Source organism: Acanthochromis polyacanthus, chromosome 16 (assembly GCF_021347895.1).
Source record: "Acanthochromis polyacanthus isolate Apoly-LR-REF ecotype Palm Island chromosome 16, KAUST_Apoly_ChrSc, whole genome shotgun sequence".
Classification (NCBI taxonomy): Eukaryota; Metazoa; Chordata; class Actinopteri; family Pomacentridae; genus Acanthochromis; species Acanthochromis polyacanthus.
Window position 1 is genome coordinate 25474392 of NC_067128.1, and position 18608 is coordinate 25492999.

Here is an 18608-nt window from a genome sequence, read left to right on the forward strand (position 1 = left end):
GAGAAAATCTAGTTGACAGTTTTTTGGTCTTAGAGGGCCACCGTAGTTACGTACGGCGTAGCGGGCGCGCATATTTTGGTCTTGTTCATGAATGCTAAGCTAACACCAATTATTTGTTTTAAGTAGGAACAGCTATTTCTGATTTCATGGAGAGTATAAATGCTAAATACGTGTCCCAGAAAATCAGCAAAACGAGATGGCGGCCAATATCGCATTCGTTTCTGCAACAGCCAGACATTTTTGCAACTGGCTCGTGGGACAACGAGGTGGGCAAGTTGTCTGGTCTTATTTATGATAAGAGTGAGTGCACCTCGCGCCCAACGTCATAGAAAAATAACCAAATTTTACATGTTTGTACAATGTATTTATATTTACACACGTTGTAACTATGAGAGTACGATTTGAGACATGATATCAACCTAACTGTGTCCCTTCGGCATGTCGCTACTACTAGAACGTGTTCAGTTTGTCGCTGGGATATTAGTAACGCTAAACTACAACTGTTTTTTTCTAGCGTAAAGGCAAATAACCTGTATTTTCGCTATGGCTGATAAATTTCCACGAGAAAATGTGAAATAAAGGCTGTTCTGCGTCATCATTTCAATTCCAACATTTGTTGAATTATTACGTTCAAATGTTTGTCTCTACAGCACAACAAAATTTCATTTTGGTCCATTGGAAGTCATGGAAGTTCTGCTATGGAAGATGAATTTGAAGGGGAGCCGCAGCTTTCATGTGAACAGAAACACGATGGAGATGTTCTCGACCTTCAAGTAAGACACTCAATACGGTGTGAAGCAAATTAGGCAGCCTGTAATATTGTAGTGCTGGGAATGTTATACTGAGATTATCGAGCACTTCATTGTGGCCTACAGTCACTGCTTGATAGCATTTATTGTCAACTGTCATTCTGAGTTAGAAGTTGCTTTGCTTAAAGAAACACTGTTGTTATAAAAGATAGTTCTATGACTTGGTCGCTGTTGTATTTTTGCAGAGAATAGTCTGTTTTCTATCAGACCAAAATAATCTTTAAAATTCTGCATTGATTTGGAAAATGTTGACTCAGGTGGATGCGCTCTGGAAGAATATCTTCAACAATCAGATCTAATTTACTTCTGTTATGTTATTTATTTACAGTTTTTGGACCAAGACAGAATCGTCACAGCATCTTCAACAGGAGCAGTCACCATATTCCATCATCACCAAAACAATCAGGTACCATCAGGTTTCATATACATTGTGTTTATCCAAATCTTGTGTCTGTAGGTCATCATAAATCCTCCTACAAACTACAACTACATCAGACTTGAGACAAATGTCTGTAGCCACATTTTATGCAGCCATTCTGTGTAGAGCTTGGTAGATTTACAGGCATTTCTTACATTTTTGTGAAGTTAAATTGTTGCTTTTGATTAAAGCTTAAGCAATATAAATGAAAAATCAATAAGAATGTGGTGGGAAAATATATTTAGGGACGTCACTTATGTAAGGTCGCTCGTGTGCAAGACAAAAATATCTTAAAACAAACATTGTTAAATCTGAAGTAAATTCCTTTGATTGGGCCTGTTATTGGGCCTGACTCTTTATCCTTGGCTAAAGATAGTTGGGGGTTGACTTCTAGGATTTATCCTTCATTTGGCTTTACGTATGCTGAGCAGTCCTGCAAAAATGCTATAATTAGTTGAACCACGTGTGTGCAAGTAAATGGAGCTAACTGGGCTAGTGAAAAAAATTCTGTTGCTGTGCTTTACCTTGTAATCCTGAGGCTATTAATCCAACATGAAAGGGTTAAAAATAAGCAAACAGTACTTACACCGTGTCCTTAGGGGTGTTAGCAATAATTTTATGAACCTTTATTCAAAGTCCCATATTATACAGTGTTTTAATAAGTTGATTGAAGTCTCACACGTATTCAGATTGTGTTTTTCAAGTTTCATTTCAAAATACCACAAACATGGTTCATTTTACCCTGCTTTGAACCCTGTTCTAAATGGGCTGTTTCAGTGTCTGTATCTTTTGAATGCAGCTGCACTCCTGTCTTAAACAGCTGACACAGATGTGAATGAATGTTGAGAGCATTCTGTCATTGCTAACTTTTTCTCAGAGTGATCATTTTACATTCAAATATTTAAACATATCAAGCGTAGACATTATCTTTAACTCATTTGTGTGGTGAGTTTGAAACATGACTAAAACCAGTAGGTTAATAGTAGGTACAGCTTAGAAATGGCTTTGATGTTACTGCTGGTTAACATGTACTGTAGTCTTAACATACTGCATTTCACTTACTATTTCATACCTATTCAGTTGTATGACAACAGACACTGAAAAATGAGTAATTGACAACAGCTTTACTAGGAATTTGTCTGCAATAAAATACAGTATATGTGAGCACAGCAAATAGCGGCAGTAAAGGACTGACACCAGTGATTACTTGTTGGATATGGTTTAATTACCTGTGTCTCCTATCTCTTGACTGCAGAAAATATCCATTGCTCAGCAGTGGGCAAGAGCACATCGTTATCCATGTGACAATGCTCCCTGTACTGGTGTTGTATGCAGCAGTCCTGAGATTGTTACAGTTGGGGAAGATGGCAGGATCATCGTCTTTAGAGCCGACCAGGAGGGAGTGGTTCGAGTCATAGGTGAGATTGAGGTTCATCTGCTGTAGCCAGACCATCATGTCATGTTAATATGCAGACAGAATTGTTTTTTTTTTAGCATGACGTACCATTTTCAACTCATGTGAACTAAAGTGAAACTAACATTTTTATTGAATTGTTTCACCTTTGCAAGAGAATGCCGACAGCAGCACGATTCATGCTGTGACTTATCTGAGGACAACAGAGATTTTGACAGTAAACTCCATCGGCCAACTCAAGCTGTGGGATTTCAGGCAGCAAAGCAACTCACCTTCCCAGATTCTTTCTCTGTAAGATCTGTTTAAAAAAAAAAGATGAAAAAGAAAACATATTGGTTTGAGCATTTTATTTATTTTTTGGCTACTTTTCTATGTTTTTTTCCTTTTTTTTTTTTTTTTTTCCTGCGCAAGGTCTGGAGATAGAGTTCCTTTGCACTGTGTGGACAGACATCCAAATCAACAGCACATTGTGGCGACAGGAGGCCAGGATGGCATGCTCTGTGTCTGGGATGTGAGACAAGGCAACACGCCCTTCTCACTTATGGAGGCACACTCTGCTGAAAGTAAGATTTGTTTTGGGCAGATAAATTAATTTACCCATATGGCAATTAAAAGTAATTTTCAAAGATGTCATGCATGCAAAGAATTATTACTGTTTATATATGTTTTTCTTTCGATTTCTCGACAGTGTGGGAAGTTCACTTTCACCCAACCAACCCAGATCATTTGTTTACATGTTCAGAAGATGGCTCACTGTTACACTGGGAGACTTCCTCACATTCTGAAATGCCCTCCTTCTTACAAGGCAAGTCAATTAAGAAGATGATATAATGTTTTTATAGATTGTTCTGCTGCTGCTAGTCAGTTTTGGCAGTAATAAACATTTTAGAAAGTAGCTATGTGCTCCAAAAACAGTATTTTTTTTTTTTTACTACAACAGAGATTCAATGTAAAAGTCATTAGTGCAAAAAGTCTTGAAGATTTTAGGTCAGATTTTACAACTACAATGTTCTCCAGTTATGTAGTGCAAGATTATAAAATTGTGTGAAAATGGTGCAGGTGTTTTATTATTTCCCAGTGTTTCCTGAACACCTCACATGCAGGATATAGTAGCTAGACAGCTGTGCACAGAAAAGCCTCTAGTCTCCACTAAGTTACTACATGATAAGTCTGCAACTTGGGCAAATGTGTGCTGAAAAAATTACTTTGAAAAGAGGCAGGCTGAAACCAAGTGGTTTTATGTACAAGGACTGTTTTATATGTGCCAAGTAACTGTGTACAAAGTACACATTTTGAATTTCAATATCACATTTGACCATGCTCAGTGAAATGCTAATATTGTGATTCTCAGTATTTCAATAATTGTGCAGCCCTACATTGCTTGTCTTATTTGCAAGCATATATTTCTTTTTTGTATTTCTCTCCAGTTCCTCGCACATTTTGCTGTGCACATGTGGAGCCTGCATGCCAACAAACTCTGTACACAATGCAGTGTCAATGCTGAAATGAAATATTGTGCATCGTGAATTTTATTCAAGCATATCTAGCTGTAAAGAGTGATTTATGGCTTCTCTAAACATAAACCAGTTACCAAATTTCCTCAGCTAATAGCTGCAACAAGCATTGAGAATCATACATGACATCACAAACAATTTAGTCATAGAATATGTTCATATTTAATGTCTTTAATGTCTTGCTTCTATATGTTGTTTGTCAGAAAAACTGACAGTCAGCCCAAATCTCAAATCTGGCATATCGAACACAACATTAATATACAACAGTATGGGGTCATAATAATCTTCTGTAATAATTCATAATATTGTTTTCTCAGGTGGCAGGAACAGCAGCATGATGTCTCGCAGTGCGATGGCACCAGCTGGGGGGAATCAGTCCCTCATCAATGCCTGGCTCAGCGGGGACTCTAGTAAAGGCCGTCTGGAGACAAGTCACATGCTTCCCAGCCAGACGCTGTCAGTCAACAGCTTGGATGTACTTGAACAATGTCTTGTCTGTGGGACTGATGGAGAGGCTATTTTTGTCAACAGACAGGTTCCAGTTTAAAAAGGGTTTTGTTGCAAAGCAGAAGATGTGGATGAAGATGTTTATTTGATGTCAATTTCAGTCACAACAGAAGGTATAATGTCTTTTTAAATCATATACGGTGTCCAAAATGCTCTGTGTTAAGTTTAGCTTTACTTGTGTCCTACACACTGCTTCATTTGTAAGTTACCTGTGCGGTAACGGATCATCATGGATCAAGGTTTTTGTAAGTCATTCCTGGCAGAATTGTTCAGTTCAACAGTCATTTCGTACAGAAGTACATATACAAACAGTTATTTCCTAAAAATAAAACCTTTCTATGCATAACTCAAGACTTAATTGACTGTTTTGTTAATACAGAAATTCAAGGCTGACCGTCACAGGAAGGCTCACAGACTGAAACAGCAACACCAGCACTACTTGAGCTCTTGTTTTAGTTATGTTAAAATACTGCAGCTGCTGTAAATTAAATGTTACATCTTTACCTGATTAAATCAGTGCTGCTGATGAGATACAGGTAAATAAATGGTTCAGGTGTGATGTGAAAGCTGTAAAGTGCACAAAGCAAACAGCATTTGGGTAACTTGTGTGATGTTTCCCAGGCTTCACTTAATGTTTCCCTTAGTGGGGCTTCTGGTGTTTCTTTTCAAATTAAAGCTCTAACATGATACCATTGTGAGAGTTAGGTTTTGTGTGCATCCTCAGTAACTGGTGTTGACTGTGTCCGAGATTATCCTCTTATTAACTGAAACTGGAAATGAACAAATATGAAAAGTTTTATTTACTTGCACTGTTGTGTGCATATTTGTATTTACATTGTACATATAATCTCTTAATGTCAAATAAACAAACTGGATTTTAAGGTGACATTTCCACATCAGGAGCAAGAAATAAAAATAAATGAAGAGCAAGTGTTTTGTATTAATGACATCATTGGGCATTTTGTTATTACAATGATAATGTCCACTACTTGTTTCTATTTATTTTTTTTAAATTGTCAAGCCATTTAAAGTCACCATTATTAATGTAGTGCTTTTAAAAACAGATTAAGCTGAAGTGCTTTCCAGCAGAGAAAAAAAAAGATTGGACTTTTATCTAATATCTTTATCTGACATATAAAAACTCTAGTGTTTTTTATTAAGTGAATTTACTAAACTTATTTAAGTATTAATTACTAAAACACTACTAAATTCTGTAAAATAAAAACTTACCTGATTAAACATATACATATATAGGCTATGTTAGATATTATTTTATCTTGCATAATTACATGCACTGTTTATACTGGTAATAGTACTCATACTGTTTCTAGCTTAACGTATTCATACACCCATTAAAGCTGTTCCACTTGGAAATTTCAAATCGCACTGCATTTTTACTCTTTCTTTTGCACTTCGAGCATACAGTAAACTTTGAGCAAGTTTATCGGCGATCTCTGTAATGAACTGAACTTTGTTTTATTGTTGAAGCTGCAGCAGCTGGAAGTGAGTGTCGTTGGTTTCGTGTTTACCTTGACGCTGTTGTACTTGTCATTCAGACATCCCAGGAATTCAATACGACTAGGAACGAGCCAGCGCAGCACAACAAGGGCATTTTTGCTTAAAACCGCGTCCTTGTCGCCGCGAAAGGTCAAGCAAGCGACGTTAGCTGTTAAAATAAGGAAAGTGTCGAGGAAAGTGGCAGCTACAGACGCTGGTAAGTTGTCCAACTCAGCTAGCTGTTGCCAGTTGTGTTAGGAGCTAGCAGGCTAATTCGCAACCTGTTGTTGAATTAGCCTAGCAGTAAATGGATGCCGTTAACACACAGGCCGCGGACGTTCGGCTGCGTCGTCTCATTTTATGAAAACTTAAATTATGTTAACTAGAGTTTACAATTCGTGAGTGTCAAACTAATGGAGATAACTGGGCGTATGTGACAAACAATTTCAGCATGCAATGTTACCTTTCCCTACTCAGGAGAATTAGAATGAAGATAGCGTTCTGTTAGCGTATAATGCTAACGACGCTAACAAGTGGAGGAGGTTTTGATGTGTGCAAGAGTACCGTTTCTTTTGTGGCAGGTTTATTAAATTTTAATTTTTGTACAACGAATTGAGCTTAAAATTAAATGATAAATCGAGTGAAATAAAACATTTTAAGTTAATGGCTCATACTCCCTCGTAAGTGACAGAATCATCTGTTTATCTGTTATTACTACTCTTTCAGCCTCACATGACAGCTACACTGGATGCTTATACGTATGATACTCTTTTGTCTTATGTTACCAGGAGTAGCACACAGATGTGAGGTCAGATATCAGAGACCCTTTCTATCGTTGCAGCCCTGGAGTGGTGACATCCTCTTCATTTCCTTCATTGTTATTGACATACATGCTTTTACATGAAGAGAGGGGAGAAACCCGAAGGATACAGACAGATGAGACCGAAAACGTTCCCCGCCAGCAACTACAGTGGCAACAGCCAACAAATGCTACAGGAAATACGGAAGAGCCTGCGTAACTTGTCCAAACCCTCTGACCCGCCTAAAGTGGACATTCCCATACCTGGAAAAATGCACCCTGAGGATTCAAGGCAACAGGGGCGCTGTAGCAACCCCAAAAATCACTACCATAAGTTACAGGAGATCCGCAAGTCTCTATTGCCATTTGCCAATGAGCCCAGCGCTCCAGGCTCTGATGTTAACAAACACACGTTGCTGGAACCCCCATATGCTGGGTTTGAGGAGGTGAGATGACAATACTGGTTATTGTGAAGGACTGTGGATGAATGTCATTCTATACATATCTCTATAATAGAGGATAATAACTTAGGGCACTTTGTTGACTGGAGAATTATGTGGAAAATGACAGGCATGCAAAGTGGAATGGCAAGCTTGTGCAGTTGACATTACAAAAGTAGTTTCTCACTTGGCACTTGCCACTTGTTTTGAGTGAGTGTGTGCCGTCCAGGTATGAAGTGGAACAGTATGTATTGCAGTAGTGTTCACCTTTAACAAGTAATTTTCAGAACTGCAGCAATTGTTGGTTATAATTTTGATGATTCTGATCACTGACTAATTGCATTAAAGTAATATTTTAATTAAAATCCTTCACCTCCTTAATTGTGAGGATTTGCTGCATTTTTTAAAAGTGTCACCTCAGACTCAAGACCATTTAGATGATGTATTATGCACAAGAACAACAAAAAACATTTAGTATATTTACAGCTTATTTGCATCTTATTGCATTTTTCCATCGTCTAAATGTCAGTTGTTTTACTTTTGTCTCTTAAGCCAAGCAGCAGTCGAGGTGCGGGGCTGACTATTGACTACACGGGTAAGGTGAGCTACCAAGACTCAATGAGGGAACAGATGGCTGTTGCCAACCCCAACGCTACAGGCCTGAAAGCCCCAGGTATGTAAACAGTCCACTGGGATTAACGGTTGCTTCTCCTCTTTTATCATCCATCCAGGTCTGTTCATTCAGCCATGATATTGTTTGCAGGATTTGGGACATTTGCTTAAAGAAATAACAATAGGTGGTGACAAAGAATATGAGTCACTGCATCAGTTATGGGAAGAAGTTGCATAGTAGATTGTTTGATTTTCATTTACAGTGGCAGTCATAGTCCATACTAGTAGAGGGATGCTGTATCTGTTTAGTATCAACAGAGGTGTGCTGTTTATCTTTTATTTATTGCTAATGTTTGCAAAAAAAAATCCTAGAAAATTTCAAAAGTATTTTACAACAAGCAGTGTTATTCACCTATTGTCATCCCAAATAACATTGTGCATACCAAATTAACTGCTGATTCTTGGATACAGAGAGAGCACTACAGTTGTACATGTTAATGCAGAAGTGTGGGTTTTACATGTTTTGCACAACATAGGAATTGTTTCAATTGGACCAAAATAGTTTTACCTGGGCATTGGTTTTAATTGTTGTGCTACTATAAAGTGCTACAAGTAATTTTTCATCCTTTTCCCCTTCAGCTTGATTGTTTTTTTGTTTTGTTTTTTTACTGTTTTTGTTATTTCTACAGGAGCTTCTCATATCCAGCAAGCTGTGCTGAGGAGGCCAAGCTGGAAAGGCTCTAAGGAGTCTCTGGCTACTCGACATGGTCCTCTCATGGTGGATGGAATGATGTACCGCTCAGACAGTCCTGGACCGCCTCCTGCCTTCCCACAGGGCCATCCTGCTAACAGCCAGAGAGTTAACCCTCCACTGCCTCCTCAGGTACGCAGTGTCACACCTCCACCAAACCGTGGTGCCATGCCTCCTGCATCGTCCTGGGACAGCAACCCATCAACCAAGCGTTACTCTGGAAACATGGATTACCTTGTGCCCCGCATCTCTCCAGTACCCCAGGGGGCCTGGCCTGATGGGTACCCAACTGCAGCACCTCAGAATCAGCGTGGTATCAGCCCAGTGCCTGTGGGGCACCAACCCATCATAATGCAAAGCTCTGGGGGGAATAAGTTCACCTTCCCCTCCAGTTGGTCTCAGAATGGCTCCCCCCAGTCTGACTACATGGCAGGAGGCAGCAGACAGCCCCCTCCTCCATACCCGGTCAACCAGAGCAGCCGACACAGTCCCACTGATCAGCAGATGCAGGCGGGAGGACCTGCATCGTCTCCTTCTTATGTTAATGGTGGAAACCTTCCTCAATCCATGATGGTTCCCAACCGTAACAGTCACAACCTCGACATGTACAGTATTGGTCCTCCTCAGCCTTGGTCCCAGGCTCCTCTGGCTTCTAACCAGCCCCAATCTTCCTCTGGCAACAGCAGCAACCAGGATCTGTCCCCATCATGGCAGCACAACAAGCCAGTCCGCTCAAATTCTTTCAATAACCACCAGCTGAACAGCCGACCTGCTCACCCAGCCAGCTCCCAGCCCTCTGCTACCACTGTCACTGCCATCACACAGGCTCCTATCCTGCAGCCAGTCAAAAGCATGCGTGTCCAGAAACCTGAACTACACACTGCTGTCGCTCCCACACACCCTCCATGGCTGCAGCAGGTACCTCCATCTGCAGCTGCACCTGCCTACCCAGAACCCTCAGCTGCAGTCCCTCAGATCCCTGTAGTGGCAGAGGTCCCCAGCTACCAGGGGCCCCCTCCACCCTACCCAAAGCACCTCCTCCAGCAGCAGGCTGCACCCTGCCCCCCAGCATATGACGCAGGAGCCAATAAGCTGGGCACAGGCAGAGAAGAACCTGCTGAAGAGGAGACCAGCAGCAGTGAAAATGCGAGAGACAAGGCATCAGAAAGTCCTGAGAGCATTGCAGCAACAGAGAAAGAGAAGAAGCAAATCACAACATCACCTGTTCCTGTCCGCCGAAACAAGAAAGATGAAGAGCGGAGGGGGGAGTCTGGAAGAATCGCTCTATATTCTCCACAGGCCTTCAAGTTCTTCATGGAACAACATGTGGAGAACATACTGAAGAACCATCAGCAGCGGATTCGAAGGAGGAAGCAACTGGAAAATGAGATGCAAAGGGTGAGAAAGAATTTTCTGGCCACTTTAAAAAAAATTCTCACTTTTTGCTAATTTCCAACTTTTTTTTCCCTATTTACTATCTTGTCACCACTCTGCTATCTGACTATATTCTTTTTCATGCTGTTCTATTTATTCTTAGCTGTTCTTCCTTTCTCTTTTTCTCCTTGCTGTCACTAACAGCTGATCTAAAAGGTAAAGGTATCTTTGCTGTCCTGTGATACACAATAGTCCACACACATCAGTCATTCAAGTAAGGTGTTGTTGAGAGACTGGTGTTTGTCTTTTAAATGTACTGCATCTTCTGATGAAAGTACGTTGGATGCTTGCCCCACTCCATGACCTCCATCTTACTGGTCCTGACACTGCATGTGCATTATTTTTTTTGGAATAAAAAGAAGATTAACACTTAACAGCAAGATATTTTATGTTTGCATCTACAGTAATTTTTTTAAATGCATTTTGCCCTGGTTTCCTTAATTTCCTTAATTGTCTTCAATTGTTTCTCTCAACGCCATTTATTTCTAACCACGGCTCGATGTGTGTGATTTTTTTTTTAAATGAATATTTTGGCTGTTGTATGTTGTATATGACTTTTGACTTTCTGCTGCACTCAGGTGGGGTTGTCTTCAGAAGCCCAAGAACAAATGCGTATGATGCTCTGTCAGAAAGAATCTAACTACATCCGGCTAAAGCGGGCCAAGATGGATAAGTCCATGTTCAAGCGAATCAAGACGCTCGGCATCGGAGCTTTTGGTGAGGTGTGCTTGGCCAGAAAAGAGGATACAGGAGCTCTGTATGCCATGAAGACGCTCCGCAAGAAGGACGTGCTGCTGAGAAACCAGGTGGCTCATGTCAAGGCTGAGAGGGACATACTGGCTGAGGCTGACAACGAGTGGGTAGTGCGTCTCTACTATTCATTCCAAGACAAGGACAACCTGTACTTTGTCATGGAGTACATTCCTGGAGGGGACATGATGAGCCTTCTTATTCGACTTGGAATCTTTAAAGAAGAGCTGGCCCAGTTTTACATTGCAGAGCTCACCTGCGCTGTAGAGAGCGTCCATAAGATGGGCTTCATCCACCGAGACATCAAGCCAGACAACATCCTCATCGACAGAGACGGACACATAAAGCTGACTGACTTTGGTCTTTGCACTGGCTTCCGCTGGACCCATGACTCCAAATATTACCAGAGTGGTAGGTAATAAGTTTTTAGTAACTAACAGTTCAGTAGTTTTCTGTAGTAATACATTTGCTTTATAATCTACAGTGCATATCACAAATTGTCAAATAAGAATGGGCTAATTAAAAAAAATATTTAGCTTGAAGGAAAACGGGAGCTCCATTCACTTGACCTTCATAGTACAAGAACATGTTTTTCATTAGATGCCTGACGGCAACAAACAAATTATTAGCTGGTCTATAAATGATATCTATTATTCAGAACATTTTAAAGAATACAATAGTGGTTGACAGCTTCAAACTGTCTGGTTTATCTCAACAGTTTACAACCCAAAGATATCTGACTTTGTACCACAGAATACTTACAAAAGTCAGCAAATTAACATATTGTGAAGCTAGAATCACTAAATTTGTAGCATTTTTACTTCAGAAATGACAGCTGATCGACTTCTAATTTTAGCGATTCTAGAATTTCTCCTGATAAAATAAACGCTGTTGCTTAAAGGTACTGTGTGATCTCTCTCCAGGAGATCATGTGAGGCAGGACAGCATGGACTTCAGTAAGGAATGGGAAGATCCGGCCAACTGCCGCTGTACAGACCGCCTGAAGCCTCTGGAGCGGAGAAAGGCCAGGCAGCACCAGCGCTGTTTGGCCCACTCACTTGTGGGGACACCCAACTATATAGCACCAGAGGTGCTGCTCAGAACAGGTACAGTGGACCAGAGTTAGAACAGTTTACTGCGGAAGTAAATATTACTCTTCATTTGTTTCCCCTTTACATTGGATTGTCCATATTTCACTTGTGGTACCATGTTTATCAGGAATCTGTTGACGAGCAGCTCAAAATTTAAGACATTCACTTTATTGGGGTAGCTTTTAAGTATGTTAAAAAAATATGATTTTTGCTCATGTGCAGCATCAGCATTACATATCATAAGATGCACACAATTTATTTTCCAAAAATTTGTATTTATATTGTATCTCAAAAGCCAGTTGTATCTGTGCCAAAGTCATAATTGATGGATTTTTCCTCCTGCCCCATTTTTACCTCTGTGGAAACTGTGGTTAGAAGTAGAGAGAAAACTAAAATACATTTACAGTTAAAATGCCATAAATCATAAAAAATGAAAAAGTGAAGTGGAATTCTTTTGATCATTCATTGTACAGAAATTTCAGAAAACCAACATGTACCACTTCATGTATGTGTAAAATTCTAGGAAAAGTGGTAGTTTCTCGTGAGATATTTTAAACAGTGACATGTACTATTCCATACTCGTGTCCTTTCTGCACTAAGTAAACACAGCTTGCAGTTGAACCCAGTTCAGTCAAATAACCTCATGTTGGAGACGCAGAAATTTTTCTTGAAGTATTTTAAATTATTTGCAAATGTGTTTATTATTGGTCTATAGATTTTTTTTTTCGTTTAGCTGTAGCAAGATTGTGTAAGCTACATTTGACAGATAATTGTGTCTTTATGCATAGAAATACAACTGAAATAAGCAACAGAGCACTGAAATTGAACAAGTGTCTCAAACAATATTGATTCCAAACCCTCCTAAGAGAAGTTTACAGTATGTTTAATACAATGTTGTCTATAATCTGCGGCAGGATATACCCAGCTCTGTGATTGGTGGAGTGTTGGTGTCATCTTGTATGAAATGGTTGTTGGACAGCCTCCCTTCTTAGCGACCACACCCCTGGAGACGCAGCTGAAGGTATGTGAAGCAGCAGTGAAAGGTTTTGTGTCCACAGAGTTTGTTGTTTCCTCATGTTGTTTGTCTGTTGACACCAGGTGATAAACTGGAAGAGCACGCTGCACATTCCCCCGGCAGCCAAACTCAGCCCAGAGGCGTCAGACCTCATTGTTAAGTTGTGCCGTGGCCCCGAGGACCGCCTCGGAAAGAACGGTGCAGACGAAATCAAAACTCACCCTTTCTTTAAGAGCATTGATTTCTCCAGTGACCTGAGACAACAGGTGGCGCCCTACATCCCCACCATCGCTCACTCCACAGACACCTCCAATTTTGACCCTGTGGACCCAGATAAACTGTGGAGCAGCGACAGCGATGGTGAGGACAACCATAATGACACCCTGAATGGCTGGTTCCGCAACGGCAAGCACCCTGAGCACGCCTTCTACGAGTTCACGTTTCGGCGCTTCTTTGACGACAACGGTCATCCATACAGCTGCCCTAAACCCATCGAGTATGAGGGCTATAACGAGGACGAGGCAGACTCGGAGGGCACAATGCAGGAGGCAGCCAGTCCAGAAACACAGGGCCGAGACCTAGTCTACGTGTAGCAGCTGAGGCCAGCTGAGCTGCTTGTATATAAGTTTGTGGAAGGGATTTTGTGTGAAGGGGAGTGCAGCAGTACAGCATGTAAATTCTTGAACGTAGGAAAGTATGTTTGTAGGAACAGTCAATACACTCTGCAGTACACAGTCGCCTTAACAAACAATGAATTGACACTACAAGTTAAAGGAATAGTTCAACATTTGTTTTCTTGCCCAGAGACAGCCCATAGGAATAAAGATATAGCTGTAAATATGAAGCTGGCCAGAAATTGCTTCACTTACCTTAAACACTAGAGACAGGTGCCCTGCTTTGGTCCAAGGGGAAGAAATCTGCCTGTTAACACCAATAAGGCCAAGCCTATACTTTTTTTTAAATCCGGTAGTGCGCGAAAGTCTACATGATGTAAATTTCATCATCTCCCTAAGTCCATGAGTCTGTGCAGCTCAAAAGAAGAAAAGTGCAGACGTATGGATCCAAGTTCTTTCCAACCAACTCCAAGTGGACTGGTGAGCAGTTCGTGGTGTCTGCAGCTGTCCATGTTTGACCCTGCAAGGAAGTAAAATCAGGACCTAAGGCTCACTAAGTAACATGCTGTTTCTTTCATGTGACAAAAGAACACAAAAAAGCTCACATCTGAAAAGTTGGAACCAAACATTCTTGAAATATTCTTGCCAATTTTGTTTAGGTTGACTACTTCTGATTACAACTTGAGTTATGTCTCATATGTTTTAAAAGCACCTGCCTAAATACTTCACTCAAGGGGGGTTAGTTGTTGAACCTTGACTTGTGTAAAAGCTTGAAGCTTCTCAAATTTGTCTTAACACTATAACTGCAGATGTTTATTCTGCAACCAGGATGTATACAAATCTACAGTGAAATGAAACATTTTTAGTGTGAGAAAATCTTTACTTTTTGGCATAGAACAACCATTATATATGCATCATCAGGCTTGTGCACGGTTTCCATTCAGCACTTTCAGTTTTGTGCCTATCAAGCAAATAAACCAGATCTGACATGTTAGTAGGGAGTTTTAGAGATGCTGGTAGGTAGAATTTCTTTCCTTCGGCCAGAATCGGGGCTTCCATTTAACATAATTATGCTAAGCTAAGCTTAACCAGATGCTGTCTGTAGCCTTTTTCAGTCTACTATAAATCTTGGCTTGTTTTCCGGAAGTGTTGTATTTTAATTTGTGAGAGGTGACGCTGTACGATGTGTGCTGCCTGAAAACCCTAAAAGGAACAGAAAGCAGGAAAAAGCAAAATCAGGGTGCTCTCATTGATGACTTATTGCAAACCCCCTAAAGCCTTAATTTATTTAAGAAACAGTGTAGATGCTGTTTGAGTGTGGGGATTTTTGTTGTTGGAATTACTTTCATTAGTAAGATTTGTCTTAATTTATATTTTAATGTTTGTTGCCATGGGGATTTAGTGACTTTTAGAAATTTGCAGGGATACATTATTCTAATTATTCATTGCTGTGCCTTTTATGATTTTTTTTAATTTTATTTTATCTTTCACCAAATATAAAGAGGGTTAATAATCATACTGGTATTTTAAATAAGAGTAGAAGTGGGTGATTGAACTTCAGTAGTGTCTTGTTATATTTTTCTAATTTATACCTAAAATGTATTTATAAATTAAGTTGTATACAGTGGATGTAAATATGTTTCTTCTTCCCTGTCAGCTGATTTTTTTTTTCTTTTTTAGTTTTCCTTCTGGGCAGGCCCTCATCAGTGTCCACCGCTGCTGCCTTCTGTTAATATGTATCTTTTAACACTAATTCACAGGACTCTGAATAGATTTAAGGCCTTTTGTTGAACTTACTTTCATTGCCATTTAATGCTCACCTCTCAACCAAAGCACTAAATAGGTTTGTTTTTTTTAACTTTTTTTTCTTTTACAGTAACTCACATTTAGAAACAAACTGTCACAACACCATGAAGCTAGTTTTTGTGGTATTATGTTACACAATCATCCAGAAGTACCTTGCCTTTTTGGCACCTGATCATGACATCCTATAATACTTCACATGGCGACCTGGGGAAACACCACAGGCCACTGTCAGAGTTGATTTTTTTGTGTGCTGCCGTATTGAAAATAAAGAGAAACTGGACTCTTCATCACATATCATGATGATTTTGTAACCCGCTGTACTTTTGTGTGTGTAGGAAAGATCTCTGAATGTAGTTGTTATGACTTAATGGTGACCACTGTCATTCTGCACTGGTTTTGTGTTTTCATTGTGAGAGAATTTTATTTTTGTGTACGTTATTGCTCTGGGAGGTTTGGAAACAGGGAAGAGGGTGATAAATAAAGAATGTAAAGAACAAAATGTGTTTTACATGAACACCAACCGTGATGTATCTTCATTAGTATGAATTAGTAACAGATTATTTAACTGCTCATTTAAACGTCAAGCATATTTTCATTTCATCGTCAATTAAGCTGCTGATTAGTTGCTCAATAGTAAGTATGGTCTCACGATGTTCAAATGCCTTCAAATCCTGTTGATGCTAGTTTGCCAGAAAAGACAACTGGAAATCTGAAAGCGGAACACTTCTTGGGTTTGACTTGATAAATTCTGTAGTTTCACCCTGGCTTTAGTCAGGAAATGAAGTAACACCAAACATAAGCTAGCATGTGAGTGGTATTTCGACATTGTCGTGTGGATAGTGTTTCAGAAAATACAAATTTCCTGTGTCTAAATTAGAAATATGTATTTTAAAACTCCAACAGATGCCAAAGGCAGCATCATTTTACATTAGTCTTAGTTCATCTAAAGTTTTGAATCCATGACTAGGGTTAAAATTTACAATGCTGTTAATACATAACACAAAAAAAAAAATCAAAAGGATCACATTTTTCAATTATTTCAATCACAGATAACAAATATATACAAATATGTTCAAATGTATATTTTCATCTCTACCTAACAGGCTCCCTGGCTCCAGCCTCTGCTAGTAACTAGATACTGCATTCCCTGAATAAATGAACTTGTCTACAGTCAATTTAACACGTCAGTGTAACAACACCGTAGGCCTTACCACTGACAATCATGTATTATGGTTATTAATATCTTTCTGATAAGGCACCATTCATAAACTTTTATTACTGGCTAATAAATCATTTAGTGATGATTAATAGAGCACCTTTAATATGAACATTAAAGTTTACATCTCGTCAACTGCTTAAGTTATAGACAAATTCTTTATTTGGAATAACCCCTTGAGGTGTGTCACCTCGTTTTTGAGGGGGTTTCCAGTTAATAAGTAGTTATACACAAGTCTACCGCTGTAAATGTTATTATGCCTTATTTTGTGGATTTTGTGTCTATCATCACTAGCAAATAATCATTAAAAAATCCTTTATAAAAAATAAATGTGGTGATTTGGGGGCCGGTTTTACCCGCTCATACCACCAGAAGGCGCCAAAGACATGACAACAACCCAGCTAGCACACATACACAGTGCACTGACAGTGCATTATTTTGAAAATTTTCCAAAAAGGATGCTATTTTTTTATGTGCAAGCAAAAACAGCAAACTAGACTTTAAATATTTTTTTCAGTTTTCTCACCTTCCTTCAGTTAGCTCCTGTATTTCCTTGGCGTTCAAAATTACAAAGATTGACGTTGGCCTGCATGAGAACATTTTTAAGAATAATTTATATGAAAACAACTGTAGTGAGCAATTTGGATCCATCGAGGATCATTTTAGACATGTCTCATGCAAAGAGCTTGCGCTGGTGTCTTACATTTGCCTGTTCTATTACATACTGCATTGCTTCAGCTGGAAATTAATAGTTGTCTTTACATGAATACATAATTCTAACATGCGGGAAAATTTAGCTTAAAACATCTGTTCAGTTCTGCTTCGCAACTGGAACATATTACGCATTTCTAAACTCAAAACATGCTGACACTTGTAATGTTTTTAATTTAAATGATTGTTGATGTCTTAATGATACTCAGATTTTCCATGCATCACTGACAGTGTACTAACATTGAGGACTAGCCACAAAAAACCGGTATAACTGCACTGTTGCTGGCTGCTTTCCATGGATGTCAGCCAGCTCCAAGGTTCTTAAATCCTTCATGCTGGCTCCCTGACTTGGCTTAAACAAAGCAGCCATCATTGGTGCAGTTGGTTACACCTGTGCTTTTGAAGGATGTTAAAATATCTGCACTGAAAGGGCTGACTTTCAGGTCAAAGATAAACAATTTTGACCAAACCTTGTTAACCTTATTGTTCATGTGCTGCCACAACTGTTATGTTTTTAATGTATAAATTTAATATATTTACAAGGCATGGGGAAAACTAAACCTTCTAAATAGTTCCAACTTCAGTTTGTATGATGTAGGAGTTCAGGCAGTCAGGATCACTACACAGATGTGGAAATGAATGTAAATTAAAAATAATTTCTAGATTTTGACAACCTGTTTCAATCGTAAAGTAAAATACTACACTGTTCATCTTCAGATACCTGTGACTAAATGTTTTGTGCCTTTGTCGACACACTGCGATTTGTAAGTTGTAATGTGTAAATGATGAACTGTGGCATAAGATTGTAGAAATTGCATATTTTTCTTGAGAAATCTCATGTGGTTCATAATAAAATGAAGTTAATTAAATGTGAAATTTTTTACAATGTAGTTTTTTCTTGCACTAAAACAAAGGGAAATATTTGGAGTTTTGGTAATTTTTTAGTTATTATGCTCTGACTTTACAGGTCTGGCCCATTTAAGATCAAATTGGGCCTAATGTGGCCCCTGAATTAAGAGGAGTTTGACACCCCTGCTCCACTCTGTCTATATATATTAGCTCTATCAAGCTTTTCTAGAGTTGTGTGCATCATCTTCCGGTCAAACTTTGCACATCCTGAGTGTCAGATTTTAAAACCAGTGTTTTTTCGGCAACCTGACATGAATGGAGACATCAAACTACACACAGCACATGATTGAGGACAAACAAG

General features: G+C 39.3%; 2 protein-coding genes across 3 annotated transcripts; both read left to right on the forward strand.

Moving 5' to 3' along the window:
- Positions 1 to 12: 12 nt before the first annotated feature.
- nup43 (nucleoporin 43) lies at positions 13 to 5349 on the forward strand. The gene is made up of 8 exons (XM_022199821.2): positions 13 to 266; positions 651 to 773; positions 1138 to 1215; positions 2483 to 2645; positions 2797 to 2932; positions 3053 to 3204; positions 3330 to 3446; positions 4473 to 5349. The coding sequence occupies exons 1-8, from the start codon at positions 147 to 149 to the stop codon at positions 4700 to 4702; spliced, it is 1119 nt and encodes a 372-aa protein (XP_022055513.1). The 5' UTR covers positions 13 to 146; the 3' UTR covers positions 4703 to 5349.
- A 766-nt stretch (positions 5350 to 6115) lies between these two features.
- lats1 (large tumor suppressor kinase 1) lies at positions 6116 to 15985 on the forward strand. Of its 2 annotated transcripts, none has more exons than XM_022199824.2 (8): positions 6116 to 6376; positions 6948 to 7404; positions 7951 to 8071; positions 8700 to 10159; positions 10774 to 11356; positions 11869 to 12051; positions 12951 to 13057; positions 13135 to 15985. In XM_022199824.2, the coding sequence occupies exons 2-8, from the start codon at positions 7060 to 7062 to the stop codon at positions 13642 to 13644; spliced, it is 3309 nt and encodes a 1102-aa protein (XP_022055516.1). In that variant the 5' UTR covers positions 6116 to 6376; positions 6948 to 7059; the 3' UTR covers positions 13645 to 15985. The 2 variants fall into 2 exon arrangements, with proteins under 2 accessions (XP_022055516.1, XP_022055517.1); XM_022199825.2 differs by having other exon boundaries at positions 7001 to 7404.
- Positions 15986 to 18608: the final 2623 nt, after the last annotated feature.

What these genes read in the sequence shown, in the direction of transcription:
- nup43 (XM_022199821.2), top strand. Translation starts at nt 147, where the DNA reads ATGGAGAGTATAAATGCTAAATACGTGTCCCAGAAAATCAGCAAAACG. An exon ending in GAGATGTTCTCGACCTTCAA is followed by an intron (nt 774 to 1,137) that starts GTAAGACACTCA and finishes ATTTATTTACAG; the next exon opens with TTTTTGGACCAAGACAGAAT. An exon ending in GGAGGCACACTCTGCTGAAA is followed by an intron (nt 3,205 to 3,329) that starts GTAAGATTTGTT and finishes ATTTCTCGACAG; the next exon opens with TGTGGGAAGTTCACTTTCAC.
- lats1 (XM_022199824.2), top strand. Translation starts at nt 7,060, where the DNA reads ATGAAGAGAGGGGAGAAACCCGAAGGATACAGACAGATGAGACCGAAA. An exon ending in CATATGCTGGGTTTGAGGAG is followed by an intron (nt 7,405 to 7,950) that starts GTGAGATGACAA and finishes TTGTCTCTTAAG; the next exon opens with CCAAGCAGCAGTCGAGGTGC. An exon ending in CCCTGGAGACGCAGCTGAAG is followed by an intron (nt 13,058 to 13,134) that starts GTATGTGAAGCA and finishes TGTTGACACCAG; the next exon opens with GTGATAAACTGGAAGAGCAC.